Source organism: Callithrix jacchus, chromosome 1 (assembly GCF_049354715.1).
Source record: "Callithrix jacchus isolate 240 chromosome 1, calJac240_pri, whole genome shotgun sequence".
NCBI classification, from domain to species: Eukaryota; Metazoa; Chordata; class Mammalia; order Primates; family Cebidae; genus Callithrix; species Callithrix jacchus.
In genome coordinates, this window is record NC_133502.1 from 157,577,690 (window position 1) to 157,599,277 (window position 21,588).

The following is a 21,588-nucleotide window of genomic DNA, read 5'->3' on the forward strand; positions in this document are numbered from 1 at the left end:
TGCAAACATTTTACAAGGCACAGGATAGCCACTGCATCAAAGAGTCATCAGCCCAAAGTGTCACTAGCACCGAAGTTGAGAAACGCTGGAGTAGAAAAGGAAGAAACATGTTGGAGTGCAAAGGACACAGGATGGAGAGTCAAGGGCCTTGTGACCTTGGGAAGGGCCATGCAACCTTGAGAACGTCATTTTCTTCTTGTCTGAGATATTGAGAGTTGTCAAGGGCTGTGCAACCTTGAGAAAGTATTTCCCTTCCTCTGATCTGAGATATTGAGAAGGTTGAACTAAATGACAGATGGAATCTAGCAGCGGTATGTATCCTTCTAAGATAAAATTTGGCTTTTACAAGGCTGCCCATTTAGATGTAAGAATAGGTTTAGCCTTGGCCAGGTGTGGTAGCTCATGCTTGCAAAACAGCACTTTAGGAGGCTGAGGCGGGTGGATCATGAGGTCAGGAGTTAAGAGACCAGCCTGACCAACACAGTGAAACCCTGTCCCTACTAAAAATACAAAAATTAGCTGGGCATGGTGGCAGGTGCCTGTAATTCCAGCTACTCAGGAGGCTGAGGCAGGAGAATCACTTGGATCCAGGAGGTGGAGGTTGTAGTGAGCTGAGATTGTGCCACTGCACTCCAGCCTGGGTGACAGAGCTAAACTCCATCAGGAGGAGGAGGAGGAGGAGGAGGAGGAGGAGGAGGAGGAGGAGGAGCGGGAGGAGAAAGAGGAGAAGGAGGAGGAGGTGGAGGAGGAGGAAGGAGGAGGAAGGAGGAGGAGGAAGAGGAAGGAGGAGAAGGGAGGAGGAGGAAGGAGGAGGAGGGAGGAGGGAGGAGGAGGAGGAGGAGGAGGAGGAGGAGGAGGAGGAGGAGGAGGAGGAGGAGGAGGGGTTTAGCCAAAAGGGGGCTTGGCTTCTGCCCTGTCTCCTCCTCCCTCCTTACCTCAATCCCTCCCTTCTTTCTATCTGGAAATGGTTACTGAATATCTACTATGTGCCGGGCATTGTCAGAGGGAAACAGAGGACTAGAAATGGAAAGTGGTAAATGTGGAGGCTTCCTCTGGAGCTTTTGATCTAGCAGGTGGGAGAGACAACTAACAAACAGATCTAGCCTGTCGGGCAAGACACCAAGAACGGCGCCAAATGCTATAATTCACCTGAAAGGAAGGTAAGTAAATATTTGCTCCTAAAGGACAGCCTGAACAGAAATGTCAGGAAAGAGAGTAGCGATCCCCTCAAGGCAAAGGCACTTGGTTTAGCCGGCAGGCTAGGGGAGTCATCAGAGGTCTGATGTCAGCACCAAGTCCATGGTCACTGCACATGGTCACTGCAGAGCCCCAGCCCTTGTTTATGTTGGCACCTTGTTTATGTTGATGTGCAGAGGAGGCCAGGGTCCAGCAGCCTTCACAGTTTCCAGTTCCAGTTTCTTTAGATGAGCAGCGGCTTCACTGAACAAGGCAGGTGTTCCTGGACTCAGTTCTACAAAGCAGCCAGGAGAAATAAATAAGGAAAGTTGAAAGGACAGATAGATAAGGAGGAAAAGGACGACTTGGCAGCGCCCGATTCCCAGCACGCTTTCTGCCGGCTTTCTCCTCCTCCAGCAGCTCTCATGCCTTGAGTATGCATCACCTGATGGGGTGTGAGAATATCTGAGGTCAAAGTTTCAAGGCCTAACTGCCGCACATGAGCTGGACACCCGTGGGTAAGTCGTTTTGCCTCTCTGACCCTCTGAGCTATTTAAAAAAGAAAATAAAACTACTTACCTTGCAGGGTTGCTGTGAGTATAAAATGAAGTCATTTATGTATAAATGCTTTAAAAATGGAAAAGCACTATGCAAATTGGAAAGATTAGTGTTTAGGCTAACAGGCATATAATGTACCCTTAAAAGCCATGTTATATTCCTAAAATCAAATCCGTTGATTTTGATTTTTGTGCTACTTTGGATTTGTTTGCCACTACTTCTCCTTCTAGCTTGAATTTACTCATTAATACATTACATATTCATTACATATTAAATATTCATTACATATTAAAACTCGTGCCAAGTATCATTAGCAATTGGGATCTGGGAGCTGAAATAAAGAGGTGAATGAGACACAATTCTAGTCTAATGGGGATGACAGAAACAGTGGAGATATTCCGAAGACTGAGAAAAGGTTCATTTAATTGCTATATGAGCAAGACGAAGGCGCTCCAAAGCCAGAAATTGCGGACAGATGTTAGAGGAGAACATTTCACTGACAACCAAACATTTGAACGTGCTCCTAAGGGCTGTGTAGGAGTTCACCAAGGTGGGGAAAAGCATTCCAGGCAGCAGCATGTGCAAAGGACAGAGTTGAGACCCAGCAGAGTATTTGGTGAGAAGAGAGTAGCTCCGTGTAGCTAGAGTGTGGTTAGAAGTGGAGGGAAGAATGGAAACCTTAGCAGGGGTCAGGATACACAGGTCTGCGTATAGCCCTGCTCAGAAGCGAGGACTTTATCCCAGACAGTGAAGAGCCAATGAAAGGTCTCACGGCATGTGGTCAGAGCTATGGGGTGAGAGCTATGACTTTGGCAGCTACTATTTGGAGATTGTGCTGGAGGGGGTGCCCCTTAGGAGGCTGTTATGGTTATCTAGATATACAAAGATGAGGCAGGGACTAGGGCATAGGCAGCATGGACAGTGATGAGGGGATAGAGTTCTGATTCTTTGATACCAAGTAGGTGTCAAGTTCCCATTTCCAGCTCAGCCAACACAGAGTTGTTCCCTGTGGCCCCGAGGTGAAGATTGAATGACCCATCTTGTCTCATCAGCTCACAAACTTATGCAGTATCAGAGCTGGAAGATTCCTTGGTTATCATCTCAATACCCTCTACCCATTTCATGGATGAGAAAATCGTAGATCAAAGAGGGGACCCAGTTCAAAGGTGAGAGTTAGAATCAAAAAGAATCGAAGCCTCCACTTCAGTACTTTTCTTTTCTTTCTTTCTTTCTTTCTTTCTTTCTTTCTTTCTTTCTTTCTTTCTTTCTTTTTTTTTTTTTTTTTTTTGATGGAGTTTCGCTGTTGTTACCCCCTCCTGAGTAGCTGGGATTACAGGCATGCGCCACCATGCCCAGCTAATTTTTTGTATTTTTAGTAGAGACGGGGTTTCACCATGTTGACCAGGATGGTCTCGATCTCTTGACCTCGTGATCCACCTGCCTCGGCCTCCCAAAGTGCTGGGATTACAGGCGTGAGCCACCGTGCCTGGCCTTGGTTTTTGAGACAGAGTCTCACTCTGTCACCCACGCTGGAGTGCAGTGGCACCATCTTGGCTCACTACAACATCCATCTCCCAGGTTCAAGCAATTCTCCTGTCTCAGCCTCCCGAGTAGCTGGGATTACAGGCGCTTGCCACCACACCTAGCTAAGTTTTGTATTTTTAGTAGAGACGGGGTTTCACCCTGTTGGCTAGGCTGGTCTTGAACTCCTGACCTCAAGTGATATGCCCACCTCGGCCTCCCAAAGTGCTGGGATTACAGGGGCGAGCCACCGTGCCTGGACTTCAGTACTTTTCAAACAACATTCGATAAACAGCAGGTTCTTTCCTGCTAGTCTACCAGAGATGAATTCTTTGGTAATGTTTAACCAAAGCGAGTTTCTAGAAAAATAAAATAATGGACATGCAGAATCAAAGCCCACTTTTTAAATTAGATTTAACAGATATAACATCACTCTATTATATTGCTAACAATATTTCTGGGCTGTGTATGGTGGCTCATGCCTATAATCCCAGAACTTTGGGAGGCTGAAGCAGGAGGATTTCTTGAGCCCAAGAGTTCAAGATCATCCTGGGCAGCATGGTGAGACCCTGTCATAAAATAAAATAATAAAATTTCTAAGGGCTCACTCTCTATTTTTGTAACTTCTCTTCCTGGGACCCATAACAGTGGACTAGATTGCATCTACCTGACACCACCTTGCTCTCAGAAATGGAATGTCAGAAATGGGATAGAATGTCTTTTTCTGTAATGAAGAAAGTAGAAAGCCCAACCATTACTTCCCTCACCTCTTTCTCTCTTCCATTGCTCAAGCCCCTACTGGTTACTGCACAAGCAGAGAACTGTTAAGAAAGTAGAGGCTGGGCGTGGTGGCTCCCGCCTATAATCCCAGCACTTTGGGAGGCCGAGGCAGGTGGGTCACCTGAGGTCAGGAGTTTGAGACCAGCCTGGCCAACATAGTGAAACCTGTCTCTACTAAAAATACAAAAATTAGCCAGGCAGGGTGGCACCTGCCTATAATCTCAACTACTCAGGAGGCTGAGGCAAGAGAATCGCTTGGGAGGTGGACGTGGAGGTTGCAGCAAGCTGAGATCAGGTCATTGCACTCTAGTCTGGGTGACAGAGCTAGACTCCATTTGGAGTCTTAACAAAAAAAAAAAAAAAAAAAGGGAGGTGGAGTACTGTGACCCTGTAATGAAACTGGAGTTTATTGGTAAGCCATAATCCCTAAAGTACTTCTACTCAAGTGCATAAGGCTCTTGTCTACTCTGGCCCACACCTGGTAGCCCTGCAGAACATGACCACCATTGTGTGCTGCACAGCAAGGGTCTGTCTTAAGAATCCAGGGAAGGCTCATGCCCTGCAGCATTGCTCCCCCCTCTCCTGCCTTGCCCCCTCCATCCCTACTCACTTGTAAGGGACTTGCTGCTGGAGTTTGGGGACCTGAGAGGCCCCTCTTTGTTCTCCAGGGTCAGTGAGAGGCTGTAGTTTGAGTGATGGTGCTGGTGCTGGTGCTGGTGCTGGTGGTGGTGCCTTCCTGAAGCTGCAGTGAGGAACGGCGTGCCCCCGTTCTCCTCAATGCCAAAAGGCAACCGGTCCGAGCTGCTGAGCACTGGAGAAGGGAGTGGGTAGCTGTGGAGGGCGACAGAGTCAGGATTTAGAAAAGCAAAATGCCTTGCAAAGCCCATGTGTACCTTCAAAGACATTCTCTTCATATTAAGCACTGAAAGACATAAATTCAAAACATAGATCCATAGTTATAAAATACGTACAATGGTAATATCATACTTTAAGAAAGTAGAAGTTTGTATATATCAGAGACTTTAAACTTTGTACTTTAAAAAAGTCTTTGAAATTAAATGAAATAACATTTATTTCTTTTTTTAAAAAGGCATTCTCTAAATGAGAGGAACAGGTACAAACAATAATAAAATAATTTGTAAATAATCCTATGACAGATCATAGTGCAAACCAGAAGTCTTGGGGTCACTTTCTCTTCCTCTCTATCATCCCCAACTTGCAGTAAGCTCCAGTTAACATCACTGCTACAACATCTTTTTCTTGAGACAGGGTCTTGCCGTGTTGTCCAGGCTGGAGTACAGTGGCACAGACATTGCTCACTGTGGCCTCAAGCTCCCAGGATCAAGTGATCCTCCCACCTCAGCATCCTAGGCAGCTGAGACCACAGGCACACAACACCATGCCTGGCTAATTTGTAAAAATTTTTTGTAAATATGGAGTCTCGCTATGTTGCTCAGGCTGGTCTCAAATTCCTGGGTTCCAGTGGTCCATTCTCCTGGGCTTCCCAAAATGCTGGGATTACAAGTGTGAGCCACTGTGCCCAGCTTACAACATCTTTTAATTCCAATGGATCACCTCCTTTTTTTTTTTTTAAAGCTAGGATTGCCCCATTTGAAGCCCCATTTGAAGCCCATGTCATCTTCCACCCAGACCCTTCTAACAGATTCCTGCCAGCTCTCCCCATCTCTGCCTATTCCTTTAGTCCATCCTCCACAGAGTAACTGCCAGAGTGCTATTCTAATTATACACCAGACCATGCTCTCCTTCCTCAAGGAGTTTGAATATATCTCTATTACTAATAATTCTTTTTTTTTTTTGAGGCAGGTCTCACTCTGCCCAGGCTGGAATGCAGTGGTGCTATCTTGGCTCACTGCAACCTCCACCTTCTGGGTTCAAGCAATTCTCATACCTCAGTCTCCTGAGTAGCTGGGATTACAGGTGCTCACTACCACGCCTGGCTAAATTTTGTAGGGATGGAGTTTCACCATGTTGGCCAGGCTGGTTTCAAACTCCTGACCTCAAGTGATCTGCCTGTCTCGGCCTCCCAAAGTGCTGTGATTACAGGCGCAAGGCACCACTCCCAGCCTAATATTAATAATTCTTAATCATTTTAAGACAGGAACCCCTTTGGAAATCTGATGAGTACCACGAACCTTTCCTGTACCAACATGCAACAGCCTACACACAATTTCAGGCCCTCCAGAGCCTCTCCATGGGCCCAGGTGAAGAGCCCTGGCTTGCAGGATAAAAGCCACACTCCTTTATGTGGCACTGACCGCCCCTCCTCCAGTCTTGTCCTGGTCTCTTTTCAGCTTTATCTCCTGCTACATCCTTTTACTTCACACCCTAACTACTTGCCATCCTGATGCTTCTCACTTCTTGCTGCCTCCCGGAGTCCTACCTCATCTGTCAACCCAGTGAAAATACCCCTTCTTCCAGGAAGACTTCCAGCCTTTAAGACCCAGGTAAAGATCCCCTCCTCCTATTCTCCTGCAGAGCTAACCCCTTTTCCTGCTCATTCTCATGGTTCAGGTCTCTACAGCCCACTCTTTAACTCTGCTTTCAAGGAACTCACACTGCAGAGTAGGAAGCTCTGTGATTCAGTCACTTACAATCATACTAGAACAAACTGCTAAGAAAATGCAAAAGTGGAAGCAATCGGTTCTCCTGAGAGAAGGTGTTTGTAAGGGAAGGAGCATTTGGGGGAAGATAGTTAAGTTTTGCTGGACAGTTCTTGAAACAGAATCTTATCATAGGAAACCACATTCCTTGTGTTGCTTTGGGATTGACATATTTCCTCCTCGGGGTGGGCGTGAGACTTGAGCCTGGCCAATCAGAGTCCTGCATCCTTCTAGTGAGCGTATTCTGGAATGTGATCCAATTAGGGATAATCAGAGTTTTTCCTAAGATTTAACACATGAAAACCGAAAGAAAGGCTCTCTCTTTCTTTGTGACAGGCAGCCAGGGCCTTATTGTATCTTTTGTGTGCTGCAACAAGCACTTTTGCCTTTGTCTCTTTTCTTTTCTTTTCTTTTTTGTGACAGAGTTTTGCTCTCGTTACCCAGGCTGGAGTGCAATGGCGTGATCTCAGCTCACTGCAACCTCCGCCTCCTGGGTTCAAGCAATTCTCCCACCTCAGCCTCCCGGGTAGCTGGGATTACAGGCGTGCACCACCATGCCCAGCTAACTTTTGTATTTTTAGTAGAGATGGGGTTTCACCATGTTGACCAGGATGGTCTCAATCTCTTGACCTTGTGATCCACCTGCCTCGGCCTCCCAAAGTGCTGGGATTATAGGTGTGAGCCACCACGCCCAGACTGTCTGTTTTCTATAAAAATGAACCAAAAATTAAATTTCATGACTGTATAAAAGTATGTTAATACCATATATTAAAACATTTTCTTCAACTGAACATCCATTTTTTTTTTTAAATATTGAAAACATTTTTCTGTGTCCCTGAAAGTATTGTGAGCCTAAGTATTATGTGCCTACTACGTGTAATGGATAAGCTGGCTCTGGCTAAGGGTGATGTAAGTTGGGGCTCTTTGTGAACATCTTTTTTTGACACAGAGAAGTAGTATCTGTGAGACTGAAGCCAACGCACAAAGAAAGACAAGACAAACAGAGGTCAGAGGTAGTCAGAGAGAGAAGAAACCTAACGGTATCATTTTAGCTCTCGGTTCCAGCCACACCTGAAGCTGGCATTACCACTGACCTTTTCAATTAGAAGGTCCAGTAAATTCCATTATTTATTTATTGCTTGATGTAGTTGGGTTTTTCCTATTTATAACCCACATGCTTGGGATCAGAGGAGGTGTGCTGTTTGTCATTGTTTGTGTGTGTGTAGACTTTCTTTTAGGTGGAAAAGGTAGAAACAGCTGTTCCAGGCCTAAGGAATAGTATGAGCAAAGGAGTGGTGCTTGAAAGAGCAGGATGCCTGGAAGAGAGAAGTGAGGATGGAAGTCGCAGGAAGGGAGACTAAGACAGGCTGGGGCTGGTCATGAAGGGCTTAGTTATGAGGTATCAGGTGCTGGGCTATCAGGGAAAGGGCTTAAGCAAGAAAGTTACATTTTGGAGAGTTTGTTTTGAGTGCTGTGTGGAGGAGATTGGAGGGGAGAGACTCTAGTATCTCTCTGTTAAGAGACTGCTGCAGAGTGAGATCTAGACTAACCTGGTGGATGGAGTGAAGTGAACTGTCTCAGCTATTTTTGAAGCTGTGTAAGCAGGGCTTGCAGGCCTGTCACTTGGGGACATGGGAGAAGGTGTCATTGAGGACTCTGTTGCAGATGCAGGAGACAGTTCAGGAGAAATGGCACTATTTGTCCCCTACATTGCCCCATGAGCTGCATCTCTGATGCAACTTGGCTGCCTCCTGGAGACTTTGCTCAAGTGTGTGTGTGTGTGTGTGTGTGCGTGCGCGCGCGTGCACATGCGCGCGTGCACATGCATGCATGTGCGTGTGTGTAAGAATGTGGAAGAAGGCACGAGTTTGCCTTCTGGGAATCATAATCCCTCCTCGCCTCTTCAACCCAAAACATAACCAGGGTATGCACCCTCTTCATGTCCCATGGAACAGCAAAAAGTGCCCTGAGTTGGAGTGGAAAAACCTGGGCTTGAGTCTTAGTTCTGCCCCTCCTTGGCAGGAGAAGCTTGGGCAGTCACTCTGGACTTCCAATCCCTCAACTGTAACATGAGTTGAGTTAAGTGACTTCTGGACAAATTTCTGGATCTGAGAAACATCTTTTCCCCCAACTATTTATCCAGTACTTGCTGTATGTTCAAGGTACTGTGCTAGCTATTTTGTAGAGAAGATTCCCTTTTATAAACATGGAGACCTTTGCTTGTTACACAGTAGGTGTTCCAGAAATATTTGCTGGAAGGAAGAAGGGAGGGAAAGGAAGGGGGAGGAAGGAAGAACGAAAGGAAGGATGGATTGATGAAGTTGTGCAGCTGAGATTTGACAACAGCTCTGTAGACCCCAAAGCCTGTTAATATTATTATTCCTGTCTTGCAAATATGTTGGAAATAACATCTGTCCTAAGGAGCTGCAGAGACTGGGAGCTCAGAACATAGAAAATTCCCCCTGCTTGGAAGGACTGGGGAGAGCTTCTGAATGGAAGGCTCATCTTCCACCTTGCCCTTCTTCCTCACTGCTACCAGCCTATTAAGATCTGAAACCATCATTGTGTAGGTGAGAGGGACAAATCAGAGAAACTTCAAAAGGAAAACAGGAACAGGATAGGGACAGTAGCTGGATTAGAGAAAGGGAGAACATGGAGACATGGAGGGGTCAGAAAAATTCCAAATTCTTTTTAGCCTGGAGGACCAGGTGAATGGCATATCATTAACAGAAAGAAGGAGGTGGAGAATGAGGGCTGATTTGAGCAGAAAAAATTATGATTAAACATCACATGGGTAATAGTGTGAGAATGAATACCCAAAGGGAAAGATGTCTTGTAGCAGAGATCTGGCGTACATTCAGGGCCGGAGGTGGAGTTGGAAAGCTTTGAGTAAGAGTTCCTAAGGGATGGCAAATAGATATCATCTGTCATGCCAACTCCAATTGATTCTCACTGTCTGCTTCGAGTGCAAGATTCAGAAGGAGTCTGCGGTTGTGCCCAACTCAGGGGGGAAGAGTGCTGTGATTGATTATTGATGTCTGCCACAGACTTGGAAGAGCACAGTGGTATCATGCATTTGTCTTTCCAAGTTAAAAGTGAGTGGCATTTAAAACTTTATTTCAAGGAAACCCAGAGTAAAGAGTTAAACAGTAAAAAGATATGTATGTGAGGAGTGAGAAAGTGCATTTCATAACATGTCAAATAAAATATGCCTGTGTGACCTTCATCACAGCTACTTTGGAGAGAGGAAGAGAAAGAAACAAATGAAAAGAGAAATAGATGAGGGTCAGAGAAGCTGCCTGAACCTGGAATCAGGAATCTGCTCAGGTTAAAGGTCTCTCAAAGAGCAAACGTTCCCAAGCAGGCAGTAGAATGACCTGTGCGCTTTCTCAACTCATACGCCTGGGGAATCATCCTAAAGATTCTAACATGGAGCCAGTGGGGAGGCTTATGCCTGTAATCCCAGCACTTTGGGAGGCCAAGGCGGGTAGATCACAAGGTCAAGAGATCGAGACCATCCTGGCTAACACAGTGAAACCCCATCTCTACTAAAAATACAAAAAATTAGCCAGGCGTGGAGGCCTGCATCTGCAGTCCCAGCTACTCAGGAGGCTGAGGCAGGAGAATCACTTGAACCCAGGAGGCGGAGGTGGCAGTGAGCCAAGATTGCACCACTGCACTCCAGTCTCAGTGACAGAGTGAGACTCTGTCTCAAAAAAAAAAAAAAAAAAAAATGGAGCAGTTTTGTGGGGTTGCTCATGGCCTCATGGATTGTGTCCTGAGGAACTCCTGAAGATGGCACTCACTAGACTATAATGTCAATGACATTCACTAGATTGTGCATCTTCCCTCCTAACAGGGAACTCAGAGAAGGTCAAGCCCACCCTAGAAGGTCCAGCAGTACTTGGGGACCATGGCTAAGTCCCAGGAGACAAAGCCAGCTGCACACTCACCATCATCAGGGACTGAGGTTCCTGGCATTCTGGAAAGGAGGTCCCACATCCTGGTTTTTAGGGTGGGTGACAGAGGACAGATGTAGGCTTCAGTCTCTGCTTTCATGAGCTGGCAGTTGAAAAGAAATCTAGTGTGGAAGAAGGGGCTGCTGTGTGTCTAGCACTGTGCTAGGTACTTTAATGGTTAATTTTCAGTTTTCCTGCAAGGAAGCTGCTGGTGCCCCCTTAGACACTGGGGCTTAGTGAAAGGGACTAATGTGCCCTGTTAGTACATGCAAAGTGAGAACTGCCCCGACCTAATTTCTTCTCTTCCCTTTTCTCAAGGGAAGATCCAGTTCCCATTTGGCCTCCAACTCCAGAACAGCTAGTGTTCCTACTGGGGCCTACTCATAAGTGACTTTATTGCCTGCAGGACAAGTGAGGTTACAGGGGCTCTTTGAGCCCTGACAAATCCCATATGCACCCCCCACCAATCTCCTCTCCCTGACCCTGGACTGGCAAGCTACTAAACACGTGGTGCTCAGTCAAAATTGCATGCTGGGCCGGGTGCAGCAGCTCACACTTGTATTTCCAGCACTTTTGGAGGCCAAGGCAGGAGGATAGCTTGGGGCCAGGAGTTTGAGACCGGGCAACATAGGGTGGCCTCATCGCTACAACAACAAAAAATTAACCCGGCAGCCAGGTGCAGGGGGTCACGGCTGTAATCCCAGCACTTTGGGAGGCTGAGGTGGGCAGATCGTGAGGTCAAGAGATCAAGACCATTTTAGCCAACATGGTGAAACCCCATTTCTACTAAAAATACAAAAATTAGCTGGGCGTGGTGGTGGGCACCTGTAATCCCAGGTACTCTGGAGGCTGAAGCATGAGAATCACTTGAACCCAGGAGGTGGAGGTTGCAGTGAGCCAAGATTGCACCACTGCACTCCAGCCTGGGTGACAGAGAGAGACTTTGTCTCTAAAATAAAATAAAATAAAATAAAATAAATAATAACTAGGGGAAACTCCTATTCACTGCTGGAAAGAATGCAAAATAGTGCAGCCAGTTTGAAAAACAGTTTGGCAGTTCTTCAAAATGTTGAATGTAAGAGTTACCATCTGACTGAGTGAGCCTACTCCTAGTATCTGCCCAAGAGAAATGAAAACAGGTCCATGCAAAGACTTACATGCAAATGTTCACAGCAGAATTATTCATAAGAGCCCAAAGGTAGAAACACCCCAAATATCCATCAACTGATGAATGGATAGACAGAACATGGTTTACCCATACAAAAGGATATCATGCAGGCTAGGCACAGTGGTTCACACCTGTAATCCTAGCACCTTGGGAGGCCAAGGCGGGTGGATCACGAAGTCAGGAGAACAAGACCATCCTGGCTAACAGTGAAACCCCATCTCTACTAAAAATACAAAAATTAGCCAGGCATGGTGGCAAGCGCCTGTAGTAGCTGGGGCTACTTGGGAGGCTCAGGCAGGAGAATTGCTTGAACCTGGGAGGTGGGGGTTGCAGTGAACCGAGATTGTACCAGTGCACTCCAGCCTGGATGACAAGAGCGAGACTCTGTCTCAAAAAAAAAAAAAGAAATATTATTCAGCCACAAACGAGAATGAAATATTGAGCAGGCATGACATGGATAAACTTTGAATACATTATATAGTACATGAAGGAAGCCAGAACCAAAACGGACAAGTATATGATTCCATTTATATAAAACATCTAGAGTAGGCAAATCCATAGAGATAGAAAGCGGATTATGGTTACCTAGGACTAGGGAGGATGGCGGGCAGGGGAAGGGGAGTGACTGCTAATGGGGGTGGAGTGTCTTCTAGGAGTGATGAAAATGTTCTAAAATTATATCGCAGTGATGGTTGCACAACTGGGTGAAAATGCTAAACATTAAGTTGTCCAATTTAGATGGGTGAATTGTATGGTATATGATGTATATCTTAATAAAGCTGATCAAAAAAATCACAAGGACAGCTTTTGAAAAGTGTCAGTGCCCAGGCCCTTCCCCAGACTAAATTGCATCGTAATCTCTCTCTGAATCCAACGTGTGCCCAGGGCTGTAGTAGTCCAGCCTCCTCAATTTGCATATAGGGGGATGGGGGCTTGCTATGGGGAGGGAGATGACCAGGTCACACAGCAGGTACCTGCCTGATCTTGGGACACAGTCCAGGACTCCTGCCTCTCTGCTTGCTGCCTCAAGTGCTGCCCATCTGCTGCCTCTTCCCATCTGTCTTGGCTTCTATTTAAGGCAGCAAGTGCACTCATCAGGAAAATCCAAGTCCTCCTCAGAACCCCCCTGGCTAAGACATCCTTGTGCATACGTCTTGCCCTCTCAACCATACAGTTAACTCTGTAGGAACAGAGACTGGCACATAACAAGTTTTCATGTCCTCCACTGTGCTAAGGAAAGTATCAAGCACGTAGCGGGTGCTCAACTAATACTGCTTAGACAGAGAACAAAATGAAGTATCAGTGCATTTGGTGTGTATTTGAGGGCCAACTCTTGTGCCTGGCACTGTGCCACACACAAGGGTAAAGACAAATGAGATGTTATCTTTGCTCTTGTATTAGGCTGTCTTCACGCTGCTGATAAAGACATACCCAAGACTGGACAATTTCAAAAGAAAGAGCTCTCAGTTCCACGTGGCAGGAGAGGCCTCACAATCATGGCAGGAGGTGAAAGATACATCTCACATGGTGGTGGACAAGAGAGAATGAGACCCAAGGGAAAGGGGAAACCCTTAAAAATCATCAGATCTCATGAGACTTATTCACTACCACGGTAACAGTATGGGGGGAACTGCCCTCATAATTCAATTATCTCCCACCAGGTTCCTCCCACAACATTTGCTAACTGTGGAAGCTACAATTAGAAATGAGATTTGGGTAGGGACACAGCCAAACCATCTCAGCCTTCTAGGAGCTCACTGCTGCCTTGATACATGGGTTGAGGTGCCAACCCAGCTGGAACCAACAAGGAAGACTTCCTGGGGTAGTGATGCCTGAAGAAGGTCCTGGCTCCTGAGGATGATGGCAGTGGCTGGGGGAGGGACTGCATTGGGCAGTCTGGGCAGAGGACACTGCCTGCTAAGGCCTGGAGCTGGCAATGCACGCTAACTGGTGAGGGGACTTGCCTGAACTCCATGTTGGCATGAGAATGAACTTCCAGCTTTTATTTTTCACATTTGGATTGTGAACTCACCAGGAATTTATGTGTATGTTGTGAAGTCCTAACTTTTTCTGAAATGGAGAGCCAACTGTTCCAAGATCAACCAAAGAATCATTCAACCTTGCCCTGTGAACTTTCGATGCTCTCTTCATATGTGTCCGCCACTTTCCTGAGTGCTTTCAGACCCTTTCTCTGCTCCCCTGAGACTTACTTTGTTTACAGGAAACTGACTGCTCAGGCTCCCTGTCCTCTGGCTTCTACGTAGGTTTGGCCAATGGGCAGCACTGAGATGGACTGGAGGGTGAAAACAGGAGACGTCAGGGCATTTCTCCCTCAATTCTTCATGCCTCTGGTGACGTTTCCAGCAGCAGCCACGAGTTCTCTGTGGCTCCAGCTCCCGCTAGCCTGGCTTCCCGCTGCCTTCGCTCCTGAGTGCTAGAACACTGCCACTTCCCTTTGGCTCTCTAGCTCTAGCAGTGATAAGCAGGTTCTGGTGGTTGCTAATTGCTGGGTTGCCTCACTGTCCAATTAAGTTTCTTCGTTTTTTTCAGCCCTTGTATAACCAATTCCCTGAATTAAATTCCCTCTGTAAGAAATGCCTAGAAATGCAGAAAGGCACAACTACAGGTGTGCTCTACCACATCTGGCTAATTTTTCATGTTTTTGTAGAGACAGGGTCTCATCATGCTGCCCAGGCTGGTCTCAGATCCCGGCCTTAAGCAATCCTTCCACTTCTCATCCTAAAGCACTGGTTGGTATTATAGACATGAGCCTCTGTGCCTGGCCTTTTCATACGTTTATTGATCTACTTATCTAACCCTGTATCAGACCGTCTTAATTACTTTTGTTTTAATATATGCTTGTATATGTGACATTATGAATCTTATTCCCTTTCTCACATCATTATTTTTCTTCTGTTTTTTTTTTTTTTTTTTTTTTTTTAGCTGTTATCATGTGCCTAGTCCTCTGGCTTCCTTTTGTGATAGTAACTTGAATTCTTGAATTCCAGAATTCAAGTTACTTCCAGACAATTCCACTGGAATTCTGATTTAAAGCATTACATATTGTGGATTCATTTGAAAGAATATATTCATAAGGAACATATTTCTCTCCACTTAGCTCTGTTAAAATGTCCTTCAGTTAGAATTTTTTAACTTTTTCATTAAGGTTTAGAACATAACTTTATTCCTAGGTATTTTTCAGTTTTGCCACAATAGAAAATGAGATCTTATGAATTATTACATCTCTCCTAATTTTTGAATGACCAGGTATACAAAGCTGCTGACTTTAGGATATTTCTGCCTCTGACCACTTTGTACAACTCTCTTACCAGTTGGAATTCACTTGGATTTTAAGAAGAGAATCACATGAATTTTGTTTCTTCCTTTTCAATAGTTATTCCTAATTTTGTTTTCTTGGCTTATTGCATTGATAAGATCTCCAGAATGATATTAAATATTAGCAGTTATCCTTGTCTTATTTCTGAAGTTTATATATTTCTAGTGTTTCACCATTAAATGTCAGTTCCTGACAAATTCTACTTATCAGGTTAGACAGTCCTACTCTTAGCTTACTAGAAATCCTGAAAGATTAGCCTGCCTTATTCTCAGCAAAATCTGCGCTGTTCCTAAGTGAACACTGCTTCCTTTACGAAGTGCTTACAAAAAACTCTGTTCTCAAATTTTCTTCAGTATTGCAATGCAGCTTATCAGCCTAGTTTTTGGAATTCATTTTCCAAGAAACTGTCCATCTACTTGTCTGGCATTTTCCCAAGACTCCATACCTTTTCAAAGGGTACTGATGCTGACCCAGCAATGACAAGTGCAGATTTTCTCCGTGTTTTGGGAGACCATTTTCCTGAGCCTAGAGACTTGAGCTAATCAAAAAGCAGTAAAATATTTTCTGACTACTGTTTCTCTGATCTTGGACTTTAGTTTTCTTCTGTTTGTTCTTTTTACTCTCTGCAGTTAGTATAGTGACTAGCTTCCTTGTTGAAAAAGAAAAAAAGCAAAATGAAAGTCAAGTAGCTCTGATTCTGCTGGTTAGTCTCACATACTATCCTCAAAAATGGCTGTTACCAATTGCTCATGTTTTTGCTCCAACCGAAGTGGGCGTCTACAAAACTTTGGAGTCCTCAAAATATGTTCTGTGTCCCTTTGTTTTGGATCATATGTTCCATCTTCTTACTCTTTAAAATACTATTACAAATTGTGGGTTAATGTGAGAGGCTCATAAAGCCTTTCTCTTTTGGATTATCTATGCTTTCTAAATTCACAGCCCATGTAAAAAATATTCCTGTTTATTTTCTTTGACATTTTGAAATTTGGTTTTCTAAAGAAAAAAATATATATGATGTGATTATTTCCCATTGCGTGCCTGTTTCAAAACATCTCATATACCCAATATGTACCTACTATGTACCCACAAAAATTAATTTAAAAAAAGAATACCAACAACAAGATAAAGAATATATGGAGAACTGGCTGGGCGTGGTGGCTCACACCTGTAATTCCAGCACTTTGGGAGGCCAAGCGGGGGTGGATCACATGAGGTCAGGAGTTCAAGACCAGCCTGGCTAACATGGAGAAACCTCGTCTCTACTAAAAATACAAAATTAGCCAGGTGTGGTAATTTTGGTAATCCAAAGTTCCGGCAACCCCAGCTACTTGGGAGGCTGAGGCAGAAGAATTGCCTGAAGCTGGGAAGTGGAGGTTGCGGTGAGCCGGCATCATGCCATTGTAGGCCAGCCTGGGCAACAAGAGCAAAACTTCATCTCAAAAAAATAAAAAGAATATATGTGGAGAATTAAGCCCTGGATTTCACTCATTTCATATGAATTATTCTGGGATGTCAGGGTTTTTTCTTCCATGGATCTTGTTACAGGATTCCAATGTAGTCTTCCTTGCTGACCACAATTTACAACAGTAACACCTGCAGTGTTTCTTCTACCTTCTAAGCAACCAAATCATCAGCCAGGCAGGCCAAGAAATCAACAGACTCCCTGCCTTTAACAGAATGTCCATGTCTGGATGGTCAAGAAGTCCCCCATAGGTACTGTGCCAGTTGATGCAGTGGGAAACACAATAAACATCCCCTAGCCAAAGTCCCCTGGTCTCGTCTAGATTGCTCAGTGCACACATATCAAGTGCTGCCTGAACTCAGACTTACTCATCACCTATTTATGTCATGTGTCCTAACTCCAAGTTAGGATTCCTAGAGGTGGAATCAGTGTATATGTAGCCCACACGGTAGACCTGCAGGTCACACACAAGTTCTCCATACACCTTCTGGAGGAGCTGGTTGGGACAAACTGGTTCCTGTTTTACCTTTAGCCACAATGGGGACAATTCCACACTCCTAACGGGGACAGTTTATAATCAGAACAAACACATCAGGGATAAGTTGACAAAGATCTCAGAGAGCTTCTCAACTGGTAAGAGAGCTTCTCGGGCTAAGCCTAAGAAGGGTTGCAAGTGGGCTGAACTATTTATTCTCCCAGTCCCTAGAGTAAGTGGGCAGGACCTGGGGACCCTGGAGCCTCAAGCAGCCTTGTCTGTTTGCCCCACGTGTTATACAAATACAACACTTTCTATGTATGCCAAGGACAAGAAAAGGTCAGGAAGCCCTGCCATTAGTCCATCCCCAGTCCATTCCCCCAGACCTGTGGCTCTCCAATTGGGACTCTCTTAGCAGAATTCAGTCAAGTAGTGTGTTTTTACAGCAGATGGTGTCAGCCAGAATCCTACCTCCTGACTGAACACCAGTGCATTAATCATGCTCTTTAAATATTCAAAGATGAAAAAAAAAAACAAAAGCTAACATTTTTGAGTGCCCAGAATTTTACCATCAGTTAACTTATTTACTCTTCCAACAACCTTTGAAGAAAGGAAAATTATTATTATCCTTGTTTTCTACATAAGGAAAGAGGAGCAGAAAGACCAAGGAACTTCTGTCAAATCACAAAGCTAGTAAATGGCAGAGCTGGGATTTGAACCCAGGTAACCTGGGCTCTCTGAATTGCTAAGCAACACTGCTTTGCCACGTGTCTGAAAGGAGCACTCTAATGACAAAAAAGGAACAGGAGGTGGCACTCAGCTCTGGCTTCGCTGCTGTTTGGCTGTGTGACCTCAGGTAACTCACTTCACTGGTCTAGGTGGCAGACACTGCATTTTTGGACATTAAGCATTCATATGCCAGGAACTACAGCTCAATGATATCATTTGATTTGTGCCATGTCCGACTGAGAGATGAGAGAAACTCATCTGGTTTCCCAGATAGCTGTCGCTTATTTCAATTTTAATTTGGTAGAGACTAAACAGACTGATGTATTGTTACAAGTTCTTATTGAATTCAGAGAAAGCATACTATTTGGCAGCAAGTAGAGTATATATTTGAAAAACTGTACTTTTTCATAATGGATTTGAGAAGAAAATTGTATTGACATCTGAGAAATGTGATACATTATGTTGCATCTATTAATTAGGGATGATTTCTTACAGTAACTTAGTGGTCTTATTTCTAAAAAAGGACTAGTGAGAAGGTTGAGTCTACTTCATCTTTCTCTTCAGAAAAGGTCAAAATTGGCTGTGCACAGTGGCTCATGCCTGTAATCCCAACACTTTTAAAGGAGGCGAAGGCAGAGGGATCACCTGAGGTCAGGAGTTTGAGTTCCTGGCCAACAGGGTAAAACCCCATCTCTACTAAAAATACAAAATTAGCCGGGCATAGTGATGCACGCCTGTAGTCTCAGCTACATGGGAGGATGAGATGGGAGAACTGCTTAAACCTGGGAGGCTAAGGTTGCAGTGAGCTGAGACTGCACCATTGCACTCCAGCCTGGGCAACGAGCGAGACTCTATCTCAGAAAAAAAAAAAAAAAAGGTCAAAATTACATTTTTATTTTTGGGTGTGGTTTAGATTCCTTTATATAGAGTAATTGGTGCAAATCTTTTCCAATTTGTATTTGTTTCAAGAAATGTTCCAAAAAATCAACTTTCCAAGTAATTCTGGTTTTAGCACAGTTGATGTATGAATCCACGCTAGATGGGGAGCTCTCACTCTGATGATGATTAGCTACCTGCAGCCAAAGATAGCATCTTTTTTGACATACGAGCACAGTGTAGAAGCATAGCAGATCTTTATTCAATTAACTTGTTTTAGTGTATTAAATTTTAATTCTCCTTGGGTAATTTATTAAATATCTATTCATAAAAGTTTCACTTTGGTCATGAATTCCCTACTCATTTCTAACTACATTATGTAGTCTCTGCAAAACTGTAGAGTAACATATATCCTAAGGAATGACAAGAACCTTTGGGGTTCAGTAGTTCCTGGGTCTCATTCTTACGTGAGGTAGGACAGGAAATGTGCTTCCATCTTTGAGTCTGGAATTTTCTTTAGTAAACCACTACCTAATGATTTCAATAAACAGCTGTAAGCAGGTCCTGACATTTTTCTGCCAGAAAGCCTGTTTTGTCGTGATGCTATTCTTGCTAGGTTTTGCGTAGGCACACATGCCACTCAGGTGCCAAGAAGCTGTGGGGAAGCGGCTCTATGATTTTTTGGTGAGACTTATGATGTTACCAATTTCAGATAAATTTCAGAGTCTGAGTCCAGAGAATTACTATTTCATGAATTGGTTTTTACTCAGAGGCTCATGATTAAGTTTATTCAATCTTTTTCCTGCCTTAAGAAAAACAATACAAATATAGTTGTTTTTTTTACTATATTTGAAGTGACTTATTAGAAGTTGTAAGTCACTTCTAATAAGCCGAACTTTCAAATATAGTTGTTTTTTAAAACTATATTTGAAGTGATTTATTACTGTTGTCAGTCACTTCTAATAAGCCAAGTTTCCCTTCTGTTTTTTTTTTTTTTTTTTTTTTTTTTGATGAAGTATTGTTCTGTCACCCAGGCTGGAGTACAGTGGCACGATCTGGGCTCACTGCAATCTTTGCCTCCCAAGTTCAAGCGATTCTCCAGTCTCAGATATCCAAGTAGCTAGGATTACAGGTGCATGCCACCATGCCTGATTAATTTTTGTATTTTTAGTAGAGATGGAGTTTTACTATGCTGGCCAGACTTGTCTTGAACTCCTGGTCTCAAATGATCCTCCTACCTCGGCCTCCCAAAATGCTGAGATTATGGGCATGAGCCACTGTGCCTGGTCACTTCTGGGTTTCCTACAGATTTTTTTTTTTTTTAGGTGGGCAACAGCATTATCAGACTTGCTCCTAACTACTTCTTTAACTGCATTCTTGAACGGAATTATACAAGTGCTCCTAAAGGGACAGTAAGACAAAATAATCATTTGTTACGAGAGCTCAGCTGTGAGTTTAAAATAATGTCCACATAGCAGATTCTTTGTTATTCTGTGCACTCTGACAGAGCTACGTAGACTCAGGCATGAGCTGGGAGTGTTATTTTTCCACTCCCCAGACACATCCAACTCACTGAATGAATGAAATTAAAACGTTATTCATCCTGGAATGTAGTTCAGGTTACATGAATAAGATGCATAATCTGTTAAGAGTAGGTTTTAGACATTCTAATTGCATAAGACACCAGTGTGAGCCAGAGTTGGAGCTGAACACTGGGTACGTGTTTCTAGGGTGATAGAGATGAAGATTAATTTATTTTGGTATTCATTAGTGCTTAAATATCTCCTGAAGTGATCCTCTCTGTTCCCCAATTCTTGCAGGATTTTCAGAAGCTGCTATTATGAACATCCTTTAGTTAGCCTCCAACGCCGTAACACTGGGATGAATTTTAAGGGTTTGATGGTTTAATTGCTTTTAATACAGACAGTGTCCATTATTCAGCCAGGGTATGAAGCTGGTTGAGCATTAGCATGGCAACACCTCTTGCCTTTGAAGTCTCAGTGTAGAACGTGGATGTTTAAACCATTCACCATTCAGTAGGCGATGATTAGGTCGGTTTCTGCGGGTTTCTTATAACATGAGCCTGCAGGGATGTTCCTCTAATTATTCTCACCCTTTTTAGTGGATGGCCTAGACTATAGCAGTTTTAATATTTTAAATTCTGCATCCTTTCCTCCAATAAAACTACAGGTGACTCTTGGGATGTGGCTGTAATTTTAGATCCAATATATTGGAACTTTATTTGTAACAAGAAGTACATCTATCCTTCCTTGGTCAAATGCACCAGGGAAATTCACCATGTCTGGGTGGGCATCTAAGAAGGCTTAGTGGAAAGTTCTCAATACCCTTCCAAACAGGAAAGGAAACACAGATATTAGAAATCAATTCCTTTACCTTGGCTATCTTTATGTTGCCTACATTCCCTTTTTCAGCTCTGCAGGGCAGTATCATGGTGATTGTTACCTGAACCACTGGAAACCTACTTTCTTTTTTTTTTTTTTTTGAGATGGAGTCTTGCTCTGTCACCCAGGCTGGAGTGCACTGGCATGATCTCAGCTCACTGTAGCCTCTGCCTCCCAGGTTCAAGCGATTCTCCTGTCTCAGCCTCCTGAGTAGCTGGGATTACAAGCATGTGCCACAACATCCAGCTAATTTTTTGTATTTTTAGCAGAGATGGGGTTTTGTCCTGGTAGATGGGCTAGTCTTGAACTCCTGACCTCAGGTGATTTACCCACCTTGGCCTCCCAAAATGCTGAGATTACAGGCGTGAGCCACCATGCTTGGCCTGGAAACCTACTTTCAAAAAAAGTCTGGTAAACATCAACTCTTCCCTGCCTTCCCTTTCTTCATTATTATAAATGCTAAGATGACATGGTTAATTGTAATTCATTAGCCTCATCTTTATTAAAGAGCATGACTCAAGAAT

At 44.1% G+C, this 21,588-nt stretch overlaps 1 protein-coding gene and 1 long non-coding RNA gene across 9 annotated transcripts in view; one reads left to right on the forward strand and one right to left on the reverse strand.

Moving 5' to 3' along the window:
* EPB41L4B (erythrocyte membrane protein band 4.1 like 4B) overlaps window positions 1-21,588 on the reverse strand; it is a 159,478-nt gene that overhangs the window by 42,139 nt on the left and 95,751 nt on the right. For all 8 annotated transcript variants that reach the window (XR_013535843.1, XM_078374101.1, XM_035254233.3 and 5 more), the window contains 2 exons: window positions 4,646-4,866; window positions 1,353-1,471 (listed from right to left, as the gene is read on the reverse strand). Coding sequence is in view for 7 of the 8 variants with exons in the window: in XM_078374101.1 (XP_078230227.1) it covers window positions 1,353-1,471; window positions 4,646-4,866 (340 nt within the window). In the remaining variant the exon portion in view is untranslated. The remainder of the gene's footprint in view (window positions 1-1,352; window positions 1,472-4,645; window positions 4,867-21,588) is intronic.
* LOC108592879 (uncharacterized) lies at window positions 1,408-16,588 on the forward strand. The gene is made up of 2 exons (XR_001913195.4): window positions 1,408-1,694; window positions 13,185-16,588. It is a non-coding gene; the product is annotated as an uncharacterized LOC108592879 (long non-coding RNA).